We start from the raw sequence: 18,510 nt of genomic DNA, 5'->3' as shown, positions 1-18,510 counted from the left end.
TCTGTTGGTTGGGTTTCTTCAGCAAGCTGGATTTCTGAGATTGCCTGTTTATCTATTTGAGAAACTTTCAGTTCCATTGTGACTTCCTCTGTTTTTCCAGTGTCTTCTGTAGTAACATCAATTTCAGTCACATCCTCAGTTGGTTGAGTTTCCTCTGTAACTTTGATTTCTGAGATTGCCTGTTTGTCCACTTGAGAAACTTCCAATTCCATTGAGACATCCTCTGTTTTCCCACTGTCCTCTTTGGTCACTTCAATTTCAGTCACATGTTCCAACTCTTGTTCTTCTTCAACACCCTTTACTTTGGACGACACAGTGATGTCAATGACTGACCTTTGTACATCCTTTTGAATGTCTTGTGTTATCGCAGTGACTCCGCGTTCCTCATCAAGAGTTGTAACAAACTCTGTGACATCTGAGACTGGTATATCCTTCACTTGTGATACAACAGTTAAATCTAGCTGTGTTTTGTCCTCGGGTTGAGATACTGTCATTTCCTCAGATACTGTCTCTGTTTCTTTTGAACTAATATCTGAAAGAGTTATCTGCCCCTGAATATCGAGAGTGGTCTCCCTTGCCACAGATAGGGTGATGTCGCTCTGACCTATCTGTAGCTGAGACACATCACTTTCCAGGTCAACGGCTGCTGAGAAAGGATATACATAAAACAGTGAGGTAAGGGATCAGAGGATACACAGGGGTCAAATAGAAAGGGCAGGGGTCAAAGGTCATATGATGATATCAACATAATACAGTAGAAAAAAAAGAAACAGGTCAAAGGGATCAATTTCATGGAACCAAGTACAGAGTTCAAAGGTTTTACTTGATACAGTACTTTTGGGTTTTGTGGTATGTAAGGACATGTGAACATGTGCATAAATGTCAGGAAATTACATCAAGGTTGTGTACTGAAGGAAAAATACACTGCGCAAAACGGAGAGCAGCATTATCACTGAAAGTGAACTACAATTTGATCTGGACAAACTAAAAAGAGGGCGCAATGCTTATATACTCAGTAGGATATCAGGAAAATGTTCAACCTTTGGCAACATAAGTACATTTGAAAATCTTACAATAATTGCTTCCGTCAAATGTTTTATATAATTTGATGTTCAAAAATACCAAAAAAACAAAATTACAAAAGGTCTCAACCTTATTTGTTTAAATATTTTAAAGCAAAACTGCCAATTTTCAAAATTATAATTAACTTCATTAATCTGTGAAAGAAAATAAAAATGTTGAATTTGACCTATTTGATCAAATTATTGATCCAATTGACTGGAATCAAATTAAGAAATTATTAGTACAATTGTTGCCAGTACATGAGGAAATGTTCATTTTTGTGCAACAGAACCCACAACCAAGAGAAATGGGCAACAAACAGTGACCTACCTTGAACCTTGGTCACTACATCAATGGTCACCTCTGCTACGGACTCCTCAAGTTTTTCTTCTGGAGCTGGGATGAAAAATAGTAGAGAAATATTAAATCAATTCTTTTAAACAGGAATACTGGTTAAAATGATTCAAAGTTTATAACAGTGTCAGTATATTCAACACCTTACTCACATAACACAAGTAATTTACAGAGGCAAAATAATTGTTTTAAGTTTTGAAGATTTCACTGTACAAAATCTTCACAATTTAGTCAATTAGAAGTTTCATTCAATTTTTATTAAAATCTCTTCAATTTCATTTTGAAATATAATAGTATTGTTCTGTTTTGTCAGATAGCTATCACTTGAATTTTCCCTACAATGAGTGTACATTTCCCTCAGTGGATGTACATTTCCCTCAGTGGATGTACATTTCCCTCAGGGGATGTACATTTCCCTCAGTGGATGTACATTTCCCTCAGGGGGTGTACATTTCCCTCAGTGGATGTACATTTCCCTCAGTGGATGTACATTTCCCTCAGGGGGTGTACATTTCCCTCAGGGGGTGTACATTTTCCTCAGTGGATGTACATTTTCCTCAGTGGATGTACATTACCATCAGGGGATGTACATTTCTTACTGACTGGTCAAATTATCTTTGGTTATAATATAACATCAATGTTCACTGATAAATAAGGGGAATAAATATAAAGTGTAGGGACAAATTCTACAAAGTAAATATTTGAAACCTCAGCATTATACTTACCAATATGCTACCATCGCATTTTACCATAATCAAAAGTAATCTTAACATTATACATTCTACAAATTTAAAACACATTATTCTTAAATTCTTTTCAAGCTTAATCATCAAGACAATATATGTAATAATAAAAGAATCAATCTTACAGTTATGAAGTTAATGTATTAATAACAAGTTTAATTATCAACCTTATTTCGTGCCATTCCATAGCTCACGATATTCTGTGTTTCATTGCAGCTATTCTTTCATAAAAATGCATTTTAGTTAATAAATTAAAAAAAATCAACCAATCTTAACTTAGGCAATGGTTCTTTTCCTTCTAAAAATCAGAAAATAAATGATGGCAAATAAATGAAACTGATAAAAAAAAAAAAAAATTGAGCAAAACACATTCAGCTATTCTTTCTTGAAATGCATTTAAGTTAATGATGAAAAAAGCTATCAATTCTTAACTGAAACTTTGACATTTTTTCTGCTAAACTGCCCAAGAAAAATAAATCTGTTTAAAACAAAATTGAGCAAGACACATTCAGCTAAAACAGAGCATAACATTAGCATCATATCTAAAATATCAATTAATGTGAAGACTGATCTATTTCAGACAGTGTTCAGTAACAATACTTAATCATCAGGCTCTGACAGCAGAGAGAAAGTCTACGTCCTGACAGGGAGATAGTCTCCACCCTGACAGCAGGGAGATAATTTTAGACACAGTCAAACCTGACAATATGTTTTCTGAAACTTAACAAAAATTGAAGGATTTGATAAATATGTTGTGAGTTAAATTATTTTGAAAAATAATGTAAAACATCTAAAACTGCTAAATGTTCGAAAGTGTTTACTCTCATGATGAATCATCTTGAAATTGCCTCACGTTTGAGACATGTATTTGCAAAAACTTGCAGGTTTGACTGTCATGCATAAGTATATCATTTCTAACACATGGAATTTCCTCTTTGTGAGGGTGTACATCTATCATTAGTGAATACACCGACAAGGGACACAACTCATATTACCAGTGGGTGAAGAGGAACAAAATATAGGTATTTCCCTGCTGTGCAATTCATCTGCCATGTATACTTATAATCAAATAGGTTGAAATAAAAAAAATAAAAAAAAAATACTCAAGATAGCTAAACCTCATTTATCCAGATTCAATTTTTAAAATTTAATTCTGAAGATTAAATACATCAAGAAAATTCACTATTTTAAATACTTCATTTTAACACATTTTTTTTCAAGATAATCTGTATCTTTCAATTTCCTTTAAATTTCAGGAGCATTTTTTAAATGAAATAAAATCTGTTCAAAAGATAAGATTTAAAGACTTCCTAATCAAACAAAACACATTAAAAAGGTTGTCTGTTATATAGATATAGAGTTATGTCCCTTGTCAGACTGCTGTAAACGAAAAAAGATTAATCCAATTTATTGGACACAATATCAGTGTTTATGCCTTTGTGGCTCCAAAGTGCAACCCATGCTTCATGGAATGTTGTGACATATTACACTACTCTATATGTTGCTAAATGATATTTTGTTTTCAAATCTGGTTAAATAGTTTTCAAACTCAAATATTGTTTTCAAGGAAAAAAATATAATTTCCACACAGCTAAGAAATCACAACATTCTTCATCGTATGGGTTTACAGGTTCTTAGTCAGAGGGTCTATTAGTCTATCAGAGCATAAGAGCCATTCCTTGTAACGCATCGCAAATAAGGCGCATAGCTAGATTCGAGTTCACAATTAAAAGCAGTCTGCTGGCACATCCAATCATGCCTCACCATGTGCTGGGGCAGTCTTGGTCACCTCCTGGTCAGTACTGGTCAGCAGTGTGTCCTGTGACCCAATATCTACCTCACTGATTTGTGAAGGGGTGGGTGTTATTTCTATATCAGATACAGATTCACTTACAGGCAGAGCTACAGTACTTGACATGTGTTCAGGTTTGTCCTTCTCAATGACAACCTCAGCCTCAACCTGTTCAGGTTTCTCGTCCTCAATGACAACTTCAGCCTCAACCTCAAGTTTCTCCTCCTCAAGAATAATTTTAGCCTCAACCTGTTCTGGTTTGTCCTTCTCAATGACAATTTCAGCCTCAACCTCTTCAGGTTTCTCCTCCTCAAGAATGATTTCAGCTTCAACCTGTTCAGGTTTTTCCTCCGTAAGAATGATTTCAGCTTTAACCTGTTCAGGTTTCTCCTCCTCAATGACGATTTCAGCCTCAACCAGTTCAGGTTTCTTCTCCATAAGAATGATTTCAGCTTCAACCTGTTCAGGTTTCTCCTCCTCAATGACAATTTCAGCCTCAACCAGTTCAGGTTTCTCCTCCGTAAGAATGATTTCAGCTTCAACCTGTTCAGGTTTCTCCTCCGTAAGAATGATTTCAGCTTCAACCTGTTCAGGGTTCTCCTCCTCACTGACGAGTTCAGCCTCAACCAGTTCAGGTTTCCCCTCCTCAAGAATGATTTCAGCTTCAACCTGTTCAGTTTTCTCCTCCTCAAGAATGATTTCAGCCTCGACCAGTTCAGGTTTCTTCTCCATAAGAATGATGTCAGCTTCAACCTGTTCAGGTATCTCCTCCTCAATGACAATTTCAGCCTCAACCAGTTCGGGTTTCTCCTCCGTAAGAATGATTTCATCTTCAACCTGTTCAGGTTTCTCCTCCTAAAGAATGATTGCAGCTTCAACCTGTTCAGGTTTTTCCTCCGTAAGAATGATTTCAGCTTCAACCTGTTCAGTTTTCTCCTCCTCAAGAATGATGTCAGCTTCAACCTGTTCAGGTCTCTCCTCCTCAATGACGATTTCAGCATCAACCAGTTCAGGTTTCTTCTCCATAAGAATGATTTCAGCTTCAACCTGTTCAGGGTTCTCCTCCTCAAGAATGATTGCAGCTTCAACCTGTTCAGGTTTCTCCTCCGCAAGAATGATTTCAGCTTCAACCTGTTGAGGTTTCTCCTCCTCAATGACTATTTCAGACTCAACCAGTTCAGGTTTCTCTTCCTCAAGAATGATTTCAGCTTCAACCTGTTCAGGGTTCTCCTCCTCAAGAATGATTTCGGCTTCAACCTGTTCAGGTTTCTCCTCCGCAAGAATGATTTCAGCTTCAACCTGTTCAGGTCTCTCCTCCGTAAGAATGATTTCAGCTTCAACCTGTTCAGGGTTCTCCTCCTCAAGAATGATTGCAACTTCAGCTTCTTCAGGTTTTTCGTCCTCGATGACCATTTCAGACTCAACCTGTTCTGGTTTCTGCTCAAGAATGACAATTTCAGCTTCAACCTCTTCAATTTTCATCTCCTCAATGACAATTTCAGCCGCAACCAGTTCAGGTTTCTCCTCCTTAAGAATGATTTCAGCTTCAACCTGTTCAGTTTTCTCCTCCTCAAGAATGATGTCAGCTTCAACCTGTTCAGGTTTCTTCTCTTCAATGACAATTTGTTTGTCCTTCTCAATGACAACCTCAACCTCAACCTGTTCAGGTTTCTCCTCCGCAAGAATGATTTCAGCTTCAACCTGTTGAGGTTTCTCCTCCTCAATGACAATTTCAGCCTCAACCTGTTCTGGTTTTTCCTCATCAATTACAATTTCAGCCTCAACCTCTTCTGGTTTTTCCTCCTCGATTATAATTTCAGCTTCAATCAGTTTTGGTTTTTCCTCCTCAAGAATGATTTCAGCCTCAACCAGTTCAGGTTTCTCTTCCTCAAGAATGATTTCAGCTTCAACCTGTTCAGGTTTCTCCTCCTCAAGAATAATTGCAACTTCAGCTTCTTCAGGTTTTTCGTCCTCGATGACAATTTCAGAATCAACCTGTTCTGGTTTCTCCTCAAGAATGACAATTTCAGCTTCAACCTCTTCAAGTTTCTTCTCCTCAATGACGATTTCAGTCTCAACCTGTTCAGGATTCTTCTCCTCAATGACAATTTCAGCCTCAACCTGTTCATGTTTCTCCTCCTCAATGACTATTTCAGCCTCAACCACCAGATCAGGTTTCTCCTCCTCAATGACGACTTCAGCCTCAACCTGTTCATGTTTCTCCTCCTCAATGATGATTTCAGCCTCAATCTGTTCAGGCTTCTCCTCCTCAAGAATAATTGCAACTTCAGCTTCTTCAGGTTTTTCTTCCTCGATGACAATTTCAGAATCAACCTGTTCTGGTTGTTCCTCCTCAATTACAATTTCAGCCTCACCCTGTTCAGGTTTCTCCCCCTCAAGAATGATTTCGGCCTCAACCTGGTCAGGTTTCTCCTCCTAAAGAATGATTTCAGCCTCACCCTGTTCATGTTTCTCCTCCTCAAGGACGATTTCAGCCTCAACCAGTTCTGGTTTTTCCTCCTCATGAATGATTTCAGCCTCAATGTGTTCAGGTTTCTCCTCCTCCAGAATGATTTCAGCCTCACCCAGTTCAGGTTTCTCTTCCTCAGGAATGATTTCAGCTTCAACCTCTTCAAGTTTCATCTCCTCAATGACAATTTGTTTGTCCTTCTCAATGACAATTTCAGCCTCACCCTGTTCATGTTTCTCCTCCTCAATGACTATTTCAGCCTCAACCTGTTCTGGTTTTTCCTCCTCAATTGCAATTTCAGCCTCAACCTCTTCTGGTTTTTCCTCCTCATGAATGATTTCAGCCTCAATCTGTTCAGGTTTCTCTTCCTCAAGAATGATTTCGGCCTCAACCTGTTCAGGTTTCTCCTCCTCAATGACAAATTCAGCCTCAACCTGTTCAGGTTTCTTCTCCTCAATGACAATTTCATCCTTGTCTTTCTCATGTTCGTCTTCCTCAAGGTCAATTTCAGCTTCCACCTTTACAGGTTGGTCATCCTCAACAATATGAAGTTCCACCTCCTGCCTCTTTGCAATCTTCACTACCTCATCAGATATAACTTCCCATTCTGTTTCCTTACATTCATCTTCAGATATATGTAATTCTATTTCTTCAGTTATTTCAGAGGTTTCAGGTTTCAAGCTGATGTCAAAAGTGATTTCCTCAGGAACAGGTTTCTTTTCAACCTCAATTGTTTCTTTGAAGGTTTCATCTGGTTTTTCCTCCATCGTTATTTCAACCTCAGAAACCTCTTCTGGTTTCTTTTCAATTTCAATGGATTCTTTGAAGGTTTCCTCTGGAATCTCCTCAATAACTTCCTCTGTCACTTCTGGTTTCTCAGTTACAGTAACCGTTTCTCTTTCAGTGATGACAGTTTCCTCCTCAGGTGCGATGGTTTCAACTTCCTCAGTTTCCTCAGAAAGTGTTGTTACTTCAACAGTTGTTTCAGTAATTTCAGAGGTTTCAGGTTTCAAGCTGATGTCAAAAGTGATTTCCTCAGGAACAGGTTTCTTTTCAACCTCAATTGTTTCTTTGAAGGTTTCATCTGGTTTTTCTTCCATCATTATTTCAACCTCAGAAACCTCTTCTGGTTTCTTTTCAATTTCGATGGATTCTTTGAAGGTTTCCTCTGGAATCTCCTCAATAACTTCCTCTGTCACTTCTGGTTTCTCAGTTACAGTAACCGTTTCTCTTTCAGTGATGACAGTTTCCTCCTCAGGTGCGATGGTTTCAACTTCCTCAGATTCCTCAGAAAGTGTTGTTACTTCAACAGTTGTTTCAGTAATTTCAGAGGTTTCAGGTTTCAAGCTGATGTCAAAAGTGATTTCCTCAGGAACAGGTTTCTTTTCAACCTCAATTGTTTCTTTGAAGGTTTCATCTGGTTTTTCCTCAACTGTCATTTCAACTACAGAAACCTCTTCTGGTTTCTTTTCAATTTCGATGGATTCTTTGAAGGTTTCCTCTGGAATCTCCTCAATAACTTCCTCTGTCACTTCTGGTTTCTCAGTTACAGTAAATGTTTCTCTTTCAGTGATGACAGTTTCCTCCTCAGGTGCGATGGTTTCAACTTCCTCAGTTTCATCAGAAAGTGTTGTTACTTCAACAGTTGTTTCAGTAATTTCAGAGGTTTCAGGTTTCAAGCTGATGTCAAAAGTGATTTCCTCAGGAACAGGTTTCTTTTCAACCTCAATTGTTTCTTTGAAGGTTTCATCTGGTTTTTCCTCAACTGTCATTTCAACTACAGAAACCTCTTCTGGTTTCTTTTCAATTTCGATGGATTCTTTGAAGGTTTCCTCTGGAATCTCCTCAATAACTTCCTCTGTCACTTCTGGTTTCTCAGTTACAGTAAATGTTTCTCTTTCAGTGATGACAGTTTCCTCCTCAGGTGCGATGGTTTCAACTTCCTCAGTTTCATCAGAAAGTGTTGTTACTTCAACAGTTGTTTCAGTAATTTCAGAGGTTTCAGGTTTCAAGCTGATGTCAAAAGTGATTTCCTCAGGAACAGGTTTCTTTTCAACCTCAATTGTTTCTTTGAAGGTTTCATCTGGTTTTTCCTCAACTGTCATTTCAACTACAGAAACCTCTTCTGGTTTCTTTTCAATTTCGATGGATTCTTTGAAGGTTTCCTCTGGAATCTCCTCAATAACTTCCTCTGTCACTTCTGGTTTCTCAGTTACAGTAAATGTTTCTCTTTCAGTGACGACAGTTTCCTCCTCAGGTGCGATGGTTTCAACTTCCTCAGTTTCCTCAGAAAGTGTTGTTACTTCAACAGTTGTTTCAGTAATTTCAGAGGTTTCAGGTTTCAAGCTGATGTCAAAAGTGATTTCCTCAGGAACAGGTTTCTTTTCAACCTCAATTGTTTCTTTGAAGGTTTCATCTGGTTTTTCCTCAACTGTCATTTCAACTACAGAAACCTCTTCTGGTTTCTTTTCAATTTCGATGGATTCTTTGAAGGTTTCCTCTGGAATCTCCTCAATAACTTCCTCTGTCACTTCTGGTTTCTCAGTTACAGTAAATGTTTCTCTTTCAGTGACGACAGTTTCCTCCTCAGGTGCGATGGTTTCAACTTCCTCAGTTTCCTCAGAAAGTGTTGTTACTTCAACAGTTGTTTCAGTAATTTCAGAGGTTTCAGGTTTCAAGCTGATGTCAAAAGTGATTTCCTCAGGAACAGGTTTCTTTTCAACCTCAATTGTTTCTTTGAAGGTTTCATCTGGTTTTTCCTCAACTGTCATTTCAACTACAGAAACCTCTTCTGGTTTCTTTTCAATTTCGATGGATTCTTTGAAGGTTTCCTCTGGAATCTCCTCAATAACTTCCTCTGTCACTTCTGGTTTCTCAGTTACAGTAAATGTTTCTCTTTCAGTGACGACAGTTTCCTCCTCAGGTGCGATGGTTTCAACTTCCTCAGTTTCCTCAGAAAGTGTTGTTACTTCAACAGTTGTTTCAGTAATTTCAGAGGTTTCAGGTTTCAAGCTGATGTCAAAAGTGATTTCCTCAGGAACAGGTTTCTTTTCAACCTCAATTGTTTCTTTGAAGGTTTCATCTGGTTTTTCCTCAACTGTCATTTCAACTACAGAAACCTCTTCTGGTTTCTTTTCAATTTCGATGGATTCTTTGAAGGTTTCCTCTGGAATCTCCTCAATAACTTCCTCTGTCACTTCTGGTTTCTCAGTTACAGTAAATGTTTCTCTTTCAGTGACGACAGTTTCCTCCTCAGGTGCGATGGTTTCAACTTCCTCAGTTTCCTCAGAAAGTGTTGTTACTTCAACAGTTGTTTCAGTAATTTCAGAGGTTTCAGGTTTCAAGCTGATGTCAAAAGTGATTTCCTCAGGAACAGGTTTCTTTTCAACCTCAATTGTTTCTTTGAAGGTTTCATCTGGTTTTTCCTCAACTGTCATTTCAACTACAGAAACCTCTTCTGGTTTCTTTTCAATTTCGATGGATTCTTTGAAGGTTTCCTCTGGAATCTCCTCAATAACTTCCTCTGTCACTTCTGGTTTCTCAGTTACAGTAAATGTTTCTCTTTCAGTGACGACAGTTTCCTCCTCAGGTGCGATGGTTTCAACTTCCTCAGTTTCCTCAGAAAGTGTTGTTACTTCAACAGTTGTTTCAGTAATTTCAGAGGTTTCAGGTTTCAAGCTGATGTCAAAAGTGATTTCCTCAGGAACAGGTTTCTTTTCAACCTCAATTGTTTCTTTGAAGGTTTCATCTGGTTTTTCCTCAACTGTCATTTCAACTACAGAAACCTCTTCTGGTTTCTTTTCAATTTCGATGGATTCTTTGAAGGTTTCCTCTGGAATCTCCTCAATAACTTCCTCTGTCACTTCTGGTTTCTCAGTTACAGTAAATGTTTCTCTTTCAGTGACGACAGTTTCCTCCTCAGGTGCGATGGTTTCAACTTCCTCAGTTTCCTCAGAAAGTGTTGTTACTTCAACAGTTGTTTCAGTAATTTCAGAGGTTTCAGGTTTCAAGCTGATGTCAAAAGTGATTTCCTCAGGAACAGGTTTCTTTTCAACCTCAATTGTTTCTTTGAAGGTTTCATCTGGTTTTTCCTCAACTGTCATTTCAACTACAGAAACCTCTTCTGGTTTCTTTTCAATTTCGATGGATTCTTTGAAGGTTTCCTCTGGAATCTCCTCAATAACTTCCTCTGTCACTTCTGGTTTCTCAGTTACAGTAAATGTTTCTCTTTCAGTGACGACAGTTTCCTCCTCAGGTGCGATGGTTTCAACTTCCTCAGTTTCCTCAGAAAGTGTTGTTACTTCAACAGTTGTTTCAGTAATTTCAGAGGTTTCAGGTTTCAAGCTGATGTCAAAAGTGATTTCCTCAGGAACAGGTTTCTTTTCAACCTCAATTGTTTCTTTGAAGGTTTCATCTGGTTTTTCCTCAACTGTCATTTCAACTACAGAAACCTCTTCTGGTTTCTTTTCAATTTCGATGGATTCTTTGAAGGTTTCCTCTGGAATCTCCTCAATAACTTCCTCTGTCACTTCTGGTTTCTCAGTTACAGTAAATGTTTCTCTTTCAGTGACGACAGTTTCCTCCTCAGGTGCGATGGTTTCAACTTCCTCAGTTTCCTCAGAAAGTGTTGTTACTTCAACAGTTGTTTCAGTAATTTCAGAGGTTTCAGGTTTCAAGCTGATGTCAAAAGTGATTTCCTCAGGAACAGGTTTCTTTTCAACCTCAATTGTTTCTTTGAAGGTTTCATCTGGTTTTTCCTCAACTGTCATTTCAACTACAGAAACCTCTTCTGGTTTCTTTTCAATTTCGATGGATTCTTTGAAGGTTTCCTCTGGAATCTCCTCAATAACTTCCTCTGTCACTTCTGGTTTCTCAGTTACAGTAAATGTTTCTCTTTCAGTGACGACAGTTTCCTCCTCAGGTGCGATGGTTTCAACTTCCTCAGTTTCCTCAGAAAGTGTTGTTACTTCAACAGTTGTTTCAGTAATTTCAGAGGTTTCAGGTTTCAAGCTGATGTCAAAAGTGATTTCCTCAGGAACAGGTTTCTTTTCAACCTCAATTGTTTCTTTGAAGGTTTCATCTGGTTTTTCCTCAACTGTCATTTCAACTACAGAAACCTCTTCTGGTTTCTTTTCAATTTCGATGGATTCTTTGAAGGTTTCCTCTGGAATCTCCTCAATAACTTCCTCTGTCACTTCTGGTTTCTCAGTTACAGTAAATGTTTCTCTTTCAGTGACGACAGTTTCCTCCTCAGGTGCGATGGTTTCAACTTCCTCAGTTTCCTCAGAAAGTGTTGTTACTTCAACAGTTGTTTCAGTAATTTCAGAGGTTTCAGGTTTCAAGCTGATGTCAAAAGTGATTTCCTCAGGAACAGGTTTCTTTTCAACCTCAATTGTTTCTTTGAAGGTTTCATCTGGTTTTTCCTCAACTGTCATTTCAACTACAGAAACCTCTTCTGGTTTCTTTTCAATTTCGATGGATTCTTTGAAGGTTTCCTCTGGAATCTCCTCAATAACTTCCTCTGTCACTTCTGGTTTCTCAGTTACAGTAAATGTTTCTCTTTCAGTGACGACAGTTTCCTCCTCAGGTGCGATGGTTTCAACTTCCTCAGTTTCCTCAGAAAGTGTTGTTACTTCAACAGTTGTTTCAGTAATTTCAGAGGTTTCAGGTTTCAAGCTGATGTCAAAAGTGATTTCCTCAGGAACAGGTTTCTTTTCAACCTCAATTGTTTCTTTGAAGGTTTCATCTGGTTTTTCCTCAACTGTCATTTCAACTACAGAAACCTCTTCTGGTTTCTTTTCAATTTCGATGGATTCTTTGAAGGTTTCCTCTGGAATCTCCTCAATAACTTCCTCTGTCACTTCTGGTTTCTCAGTTACAGTAAATGTTTCTCTTTCAGTGACGACAGTTTCCTCCTCAGGTGCGATGGTTTCAACTTCCTCAGTTTCCTCAGAAAGTGTTGTTACTTCAACAGTTGTTTCAGTAATTTCAGAGGTTTCAGGTTTCAAGCTGATGTCAAAAGTGATTTCCTCAGGAACAGGTTTCTTTTCAACCTCAATTGTTTCTTTGAAGGTTTCATCTGGTTTTTCCTCAACTGTCATTTCAACTACAGAAACCTCTTCTGGTTTCTTTTCAATTTCGATGAATTCTTTGAAGGTTTCCTTTGGAATCTCCTCAATAACTTCCTCTGACAGTTCTGGTTTCTCAGTTACAGTAACCGTTTCTCTTTCAGTGATGACAGTTTCCTCCTCAGGTGCAATGGTTTCAACTTTCTCAGTTTCATCAGAAAGTGTTGTTACTTCAACAGTTGTTTCAGTAATTTCAGAGGTTTCAGGTTTCAAGCTGATGTCAAAAGTGATTTCCTCAGGAACAGGTTTCTTTTCAACCTCAATTGTTTCTTTGAAGATTTCATTTGGTTTTTCTTCAATCATTATTTCAACCTCAGAAACCTCTTCTGGTTTCTTTTCAATTTCGATGAATTCTTTGAAGGTTTCCTTTGGAATCTCCTCAATAACTTCCTCTGACAGTTCTGGTTTCTCAGTTACAGTAACCGTTTCTCTTTCAGTTACGACAGTTTCCTCCTCAGGTGCGATGGTTTCAACTTCCTCAGTTTCCTCAGAAAGTGTTGTTACTTCAACAGTTGTTTCAGTTATTTCAGAGGTTTCAGGTTTCAAACTGATGTCCAAAGTGATTTCCTCAGGAACAGGTTTCTTTTCAATTTCAATGATATGCTCAAAGGTTTCTTCAGGCTGTTTTTCAATTGAAATATCTATCGCAGATACTTTTTGTGGTTTTTCCTCTACTGAAACGGTTTCAATGATGCTTTCCTCTTGCTCATCGCTTACCTCCTCTGGAGATTCAGTAACAATTTCATCAATTTCCTCAAAGGCTGTTTTTCTCTCATCAACAGGAAACTGAACAACATAGTCATCAGTAACAATTGACGGCCTCTTTTCGACACTGACAAATTCCTGCTTGGTCACTTTCAGTGCACCGGTTACATCAACTTCCTCTACGACGGTTTCCTTTGTAGTTCTAATGGTATCTCCATCAATTTCCTGTGTTATTTCGATTGTCTCAGTCCTTACTTGTGACTTTGTGGTAGAGAAGTCGATGTTGATTAGAACTTCTTTCTCTTCCGGTTCTTTATCAATCTCAATCACTTGCTTGAAGGTTTCCTTTTTGTCCTCCAGGATAATCGTCTTTTCCTCAATGTCTTGTTCTTCAATACTTGACTCCCTTTCGTCTGAAGAAGTCGATTCCGAGTCTGGAAACTGAACCATGTAATCATCAGTCACAATTGAAGGTCTTTTTTCAACCTTGACATCTTTAGTTAACATTTTTTCGGCAAGTTCAGATATCAGTTCAGTTTCTTCATCAGAAGATTCTATTTCTTCTGTCACAGAAATATCTATTTCAGTGACTTCGTCTGGTTCTTCATCAATTTCTACAGTTTCCTTGAACGTGTCCTTTGGAATCTCCTCTATAACTTCCTCTGACAGTTCTGGTTTTTCGGTAACTGTGAAAGTTTCTCTTTCAGTGATGACAGTTTCCTCCTCAGGTGCGATGGTTTCAACATCCTCAGTTTCATCAGAAAGTGTTGTTACTTCAACAGTTGTTTCAGTTATTTCAGAGGTTTCAGGTTTCAAGCTGATGTCCAAAGTGATTTCCTCAGGAACAGGTTTCTTTTCAATTTCAATTGTTTCTTTGAAGGTTTCATCTGGTTTTTCCTCAACAGATATTACAACCTCGGAAACTTCTTTTGGTATCATTTCAGTTTCCACAGTTTCTTTGAATATTTTGTCTTCAGTTTCATCCAAAATTTTCGATTCTTCCTTAGAGACTGTGATTGTTTCTCGCTCAGTTTCTACAATTTCCACATCAGGAGCAACAGTTTCAACTTCTTCTGTGATTGTGTCACTTTCTATCTCAGCATCAACTTCCTCAGGTTTCGGTTGTTTCTCATTTTCCTCAATGAACTCTGGCTGTTCTTCGGCTGTCTCTGAAACAGACACCGTTTCTTTCTCTGTGACGAATACAACCTCTTCAGGTTCCAATGTTTCGACCTCAACTGTTTCAGTGTCAGTAACTTCCTCAATCTCCGTAACAGTTTTTGTGACTTCTGTTCTGGTTTTTGGTTGAGTGATGTCAATATCAATGACAAGTTCCTCCGGTTTTGGCTTCTTTTCTAATTCCTCAACAAACTTGGGCTGTTCGTCAGCAGTCTCAGATATTGACAGAGTTTCCCTCTCTGTGACGATAACCTCTTCCTCGGGTGCCATTGTTTCCACCTCCTCCGTAACAGTATCAGTAATTTCCTCTATCTCTGTAACAGTTCTTGTGATTTCAGTCCTGGATTTTGGTTGAGTGATGTCAATATCGACCACTATTTCCTCTGGTTTGGGCTGTTTCTCGATTTCCTCAATGAACTCTGGCTGTTCTTCTGTCTCCGAAACAGTTACTGTTTCTTTCTCTGTGACAATAACATCTTCTTCAGGTTCCAATGTTTCGACCTCAACTGTTACAGTGTCAGTAACTTCTTCAATCTCTGTAACAGTTTTTGTGATTTCTGTTCTGGTTTTTGGTTGAGTGATGTCAATATCGACAACAACTTCCTCTGGTTTGGGCTGTTTCTCGATTTCCTCAATGAATTCTGGCTGTTCTTCTGCCGTCTCCGAAACAGTAACTGTTTCTTTCTCTGTGACAATAACATCTTCCTCAGGTTCCAATGTTTCCACCTCAACTGTTTCTGTGTCAGTAACTTCCTCAATCTCTGTTACAGTTTTTGTGACTTCTGTTCTGGTTTTTGGTTGAGTGATGTCAATATCGACAACAACTTCCTCTGGTTTGGGCTGTTTCTCGATTTCCTCAATGAATTCTGGCTGTTCTTCTGCCGTCTCCGAAACAGTAACGGTTTCTTTCTCTGTGACAATAACATCTTCCTCAGGTTCCAATGTTTCCACCTCAACTGTCTCTGTGTCAGTAACTTCCTCAATCTCGGTAACAGTTTTTGTGACTTCAGTCCTGGTTTTTGGTTGAGTGATGTCAATATCGACAACAACTTCCTCTGGTTTGGGCTGTTTCTCAATTTCCTCAATGAACTCCGGCTGTTCTTCCGCTGTTTCTGAAACAGTAACTGTTTCTTTCTCTGTCACGATAACATCTTCCTCAGATTCCAATGTTTCGACCTCAACTGTTTCAGTGTCTGTTACTTCTTCGATCTCGGTAACAGTTTTTGTGATTTCTGTTTTGGTCTGTTGGGGTGTGATTTCGATATCAACAACAACCTCTTCTGGTTTTGGCTTTTTCTCAATTTCCTCAGTGTATGTTGGTTGCACTTCGGCAGTTTCAGATACTGTCAAAGTTTCTCTCTCCGTAACATTTACATCTTCTTCAGGTGCAATTGTTTCTACCTCGACTTTCTCAGTGTCGGTAACCTCCTCGATCTCCGTAACAGTTTTAGTGATCTCTGTCTTTGATTTTGGCTGAGTGATGTCAATATCAACAATAAGTTCCTCTGGTTTCGGCTGTTTCTCTAGTTCTTGAATGAACCTAGGTTTGTCCTCAGCAGTTTCCGTCACTGAGAGAGTTTCTCGCTCAGTAACTATGACTTCCTCCTCTGGAGCTATTGTTTCTACTTCCACAACCTCTGTATCCGTGGCTCCTGTTGTCTCGGTAACAGTTTTCGTAACCTGAGTTTTGGTTTGAGGCTTAATGTCGACATCAATAACAATTTCTTCTGTATCAGGAATTTTTTCAATTTCAACAGTTTCCTTGAAGGTTTGAACATCATCTGGCTTCCTGTCAATCTCAAGAACCTCTCTGAACTTTGCATCATCGGTGACATCCTCATCTTCAGGTTCTTCTTCAACGGAAATTGCTTCCTGAAAGGTTTCTTCATCTATGGTTTCCTTTTCTGTAGTTTTCGTAGATTTAACCGACTCAAGAATGTCATGAACAACTCCAGCCACGAAATCTTCCAGGTCTGGACCAATGTTTTTGTGTAGCTCTGCTTTCTCGTGAGGTATTTCTGATTCAGGTTTTTCTAAAATATCTTCAGGGACTGAAGGTTGCACTTCTTCAGTCACCTGATCTGGAATAGTGATTTCTGATTGGGCCACAGGACGTGTTTCGTCCTCAGACAAATCTTCGCTCTCCGGTTGATCGTCATCGGCGACTGGTGTTGACAAAATATCCAATTACGTAAAAAAAATATTCTAAGCGCAGTTTGTACTTACCATTCATACACACTCTCTTACTTATAAAGCAAGACATATCAATATATAAACTGACTTCATGGTTAACACAATGAAGACTGTTTAATCCTCATCCTCGTGTGAAAGAAAGACGTATTGTAGGGAGGAGGTATGTTGTGTGTAGTTTAGTTACAATATCTATAGCCACATGCAAAAATATGTACAACAGTTCAGCCTTATACAATATTGGCAGATAACAGAATAAATATATAAAATCCGGTCCTGGTTTCCACAATGTTTCAAAGCTTAAATTCAGATTCTAACGCAACTGATATAAAAGCAGTGTTTTTCTTATGGGGAAATTTAAGCTAAGAAAAAACATTCAGTTGAAACATTTCATGAAACCAAGACGGGAAAATTAAACAAACCATCATTGTTACCTATATAAAAATATATATCAATTGATAAATAACATAAACAAATCTAAACAAAATTCTAAACATACATATTTTAGAAACAACTTCATTTTTGTGGTAATATTGTCTTAGTGATAATTTATCTTTGCTATTTATTTAACAATTTCTCATGTGATATCCAAAAGAAACAATGTCAATGAACCAAATCTTTCAATATTGGCTAAGGTGCTACATGTATCATTTCTGAAGATAAGCCAGGGATACTATTATATACCATTACTACACTAATAAATGTATGTTTATTGTATATTTATATACAACAGAAATTATACCATTCATAAGATTCTACAGAACTTAAAAATTCCTCAAATTTAACTGTTCAGCTACACCTGTGTACAGTAAAACCTTGAAAGGAAATTCCCTTAAATAAACTATTTACTTCCTCCATTACCACCAACATATTAAAAGGGTCCATTTTTCTTTTTTCTAATATCACTCTAAATCATTAATAACACCAAAACTGTCTGGAGAAACAATTGTGGTACAACAAAAGATTTTTCTGTACACTACGACATCATTCAGTCTGATCTATAAAAAGAAATTTTCTACTTGGGGAAAAAAAATCATTCTTAAGGATGTATGCTACCTTACTGAAACAAGGTGTTTTTTTTCCCAAAAGAGCTCCACATTAGAGAAACAAGTCGGTATCTTTCATGAATATTAGTCCAACTTTTATCACTCTTTAAGACGCCGTACCACAACATGAATATGTACATTTCTACATCTGAAGACATTCTGAAGGAGCAGATTATCGTTATCAATTTGCAAAGGGAGATAACTCCAACAAAAATTACAGGCATAATTTGTATGGCAGCATATACCCTTAAACTGAATTAGTTTACCATATTAAACAGTTAGGACTGATATCTTGAGCAAACAGATAAGCCTTAATGCTTCATTTTACAATATTGAAAGCATTGAATGAACTTAAAAATAAAATGTTACAGAAATGTAAAACATGCTCTTTACACAAAAACTGAAGCATAACATAGGTACAAATCTTCCTTTATTTGACTGCCTTTGTTTTACCGTTTAAAATCAGCAAAATTGCTTATATCTTGACTTTTGCTCGAATTAATTCATTGCATATATATTTTATCAAATAGGGGTTCATTGTAAGACCATTTTAGCTTTTTCTTTATTTCTCAGCTATGAAAAAATCAAAAAGTTGAAAAGAATGAATTGCTTTGTGTGGAAAAAAAAGTTTTTATTAATGATCAAATTATGGCTGAATTGATTTTTGAAAGTGTCCCTGGTTTTAACACCAATAAGAACGGCGATCCTAATATTTATTGAAGTTTCTAAGTATTATACTTTATCTTTAATCTGACTGGAAAAACAATTTATAATATCAATTGATGAAGACAAAATTTAATAGTTTAAAAAAAAAAAAATTGCCAACAAACCATTGTTAAAT

The 18,510-nt window shown here is 37.6% G+C and overlaps 1 protein-coding gene across 1 annotated transcript in view; it reads right to left on the bottom strand.

Annotated features, from left to right (window-relative positions):
- Positions 1–18,510, bottom strand: part of LOC110458512 (titin-like) — a 483,136-nt gene that overhangs the window by 298,109 nt on the left and 166,517 nt on the right. Inside the window, exon 103 of the mRNA XM_021510245.1 lies at positions 1,393–1,458. Coding sequence (XP_021365920.1) covers positions 1,393–1,458 — 66 coding nt within the window. The remainder of the gene's footprint in view (positions 1–1,392; positions 1,459–18,510) is intronic.

This window comes from Mizuhopecten yessoensis, unplaced genomic scaffold, assembly GCF_002113885.1.
Source record: "Mizuhopecten yessoensis strain PY_sf001 unplaced genomic scaffold, ASM211388v2 scaffold9639, whole genome shotgun sequence".
Classification (NCBI taxonomy): Eukaryota; Metazoa; Mollusca; class Bivalvia; order Pectinida; family Pectinidae; genus Mizuhopecten; species Mizuhopecten yessoensis.
Note: the sequence above shows the minus strand (reverse complement) of the source record. Positions and strands in the feature narration are given on the sequence as shown.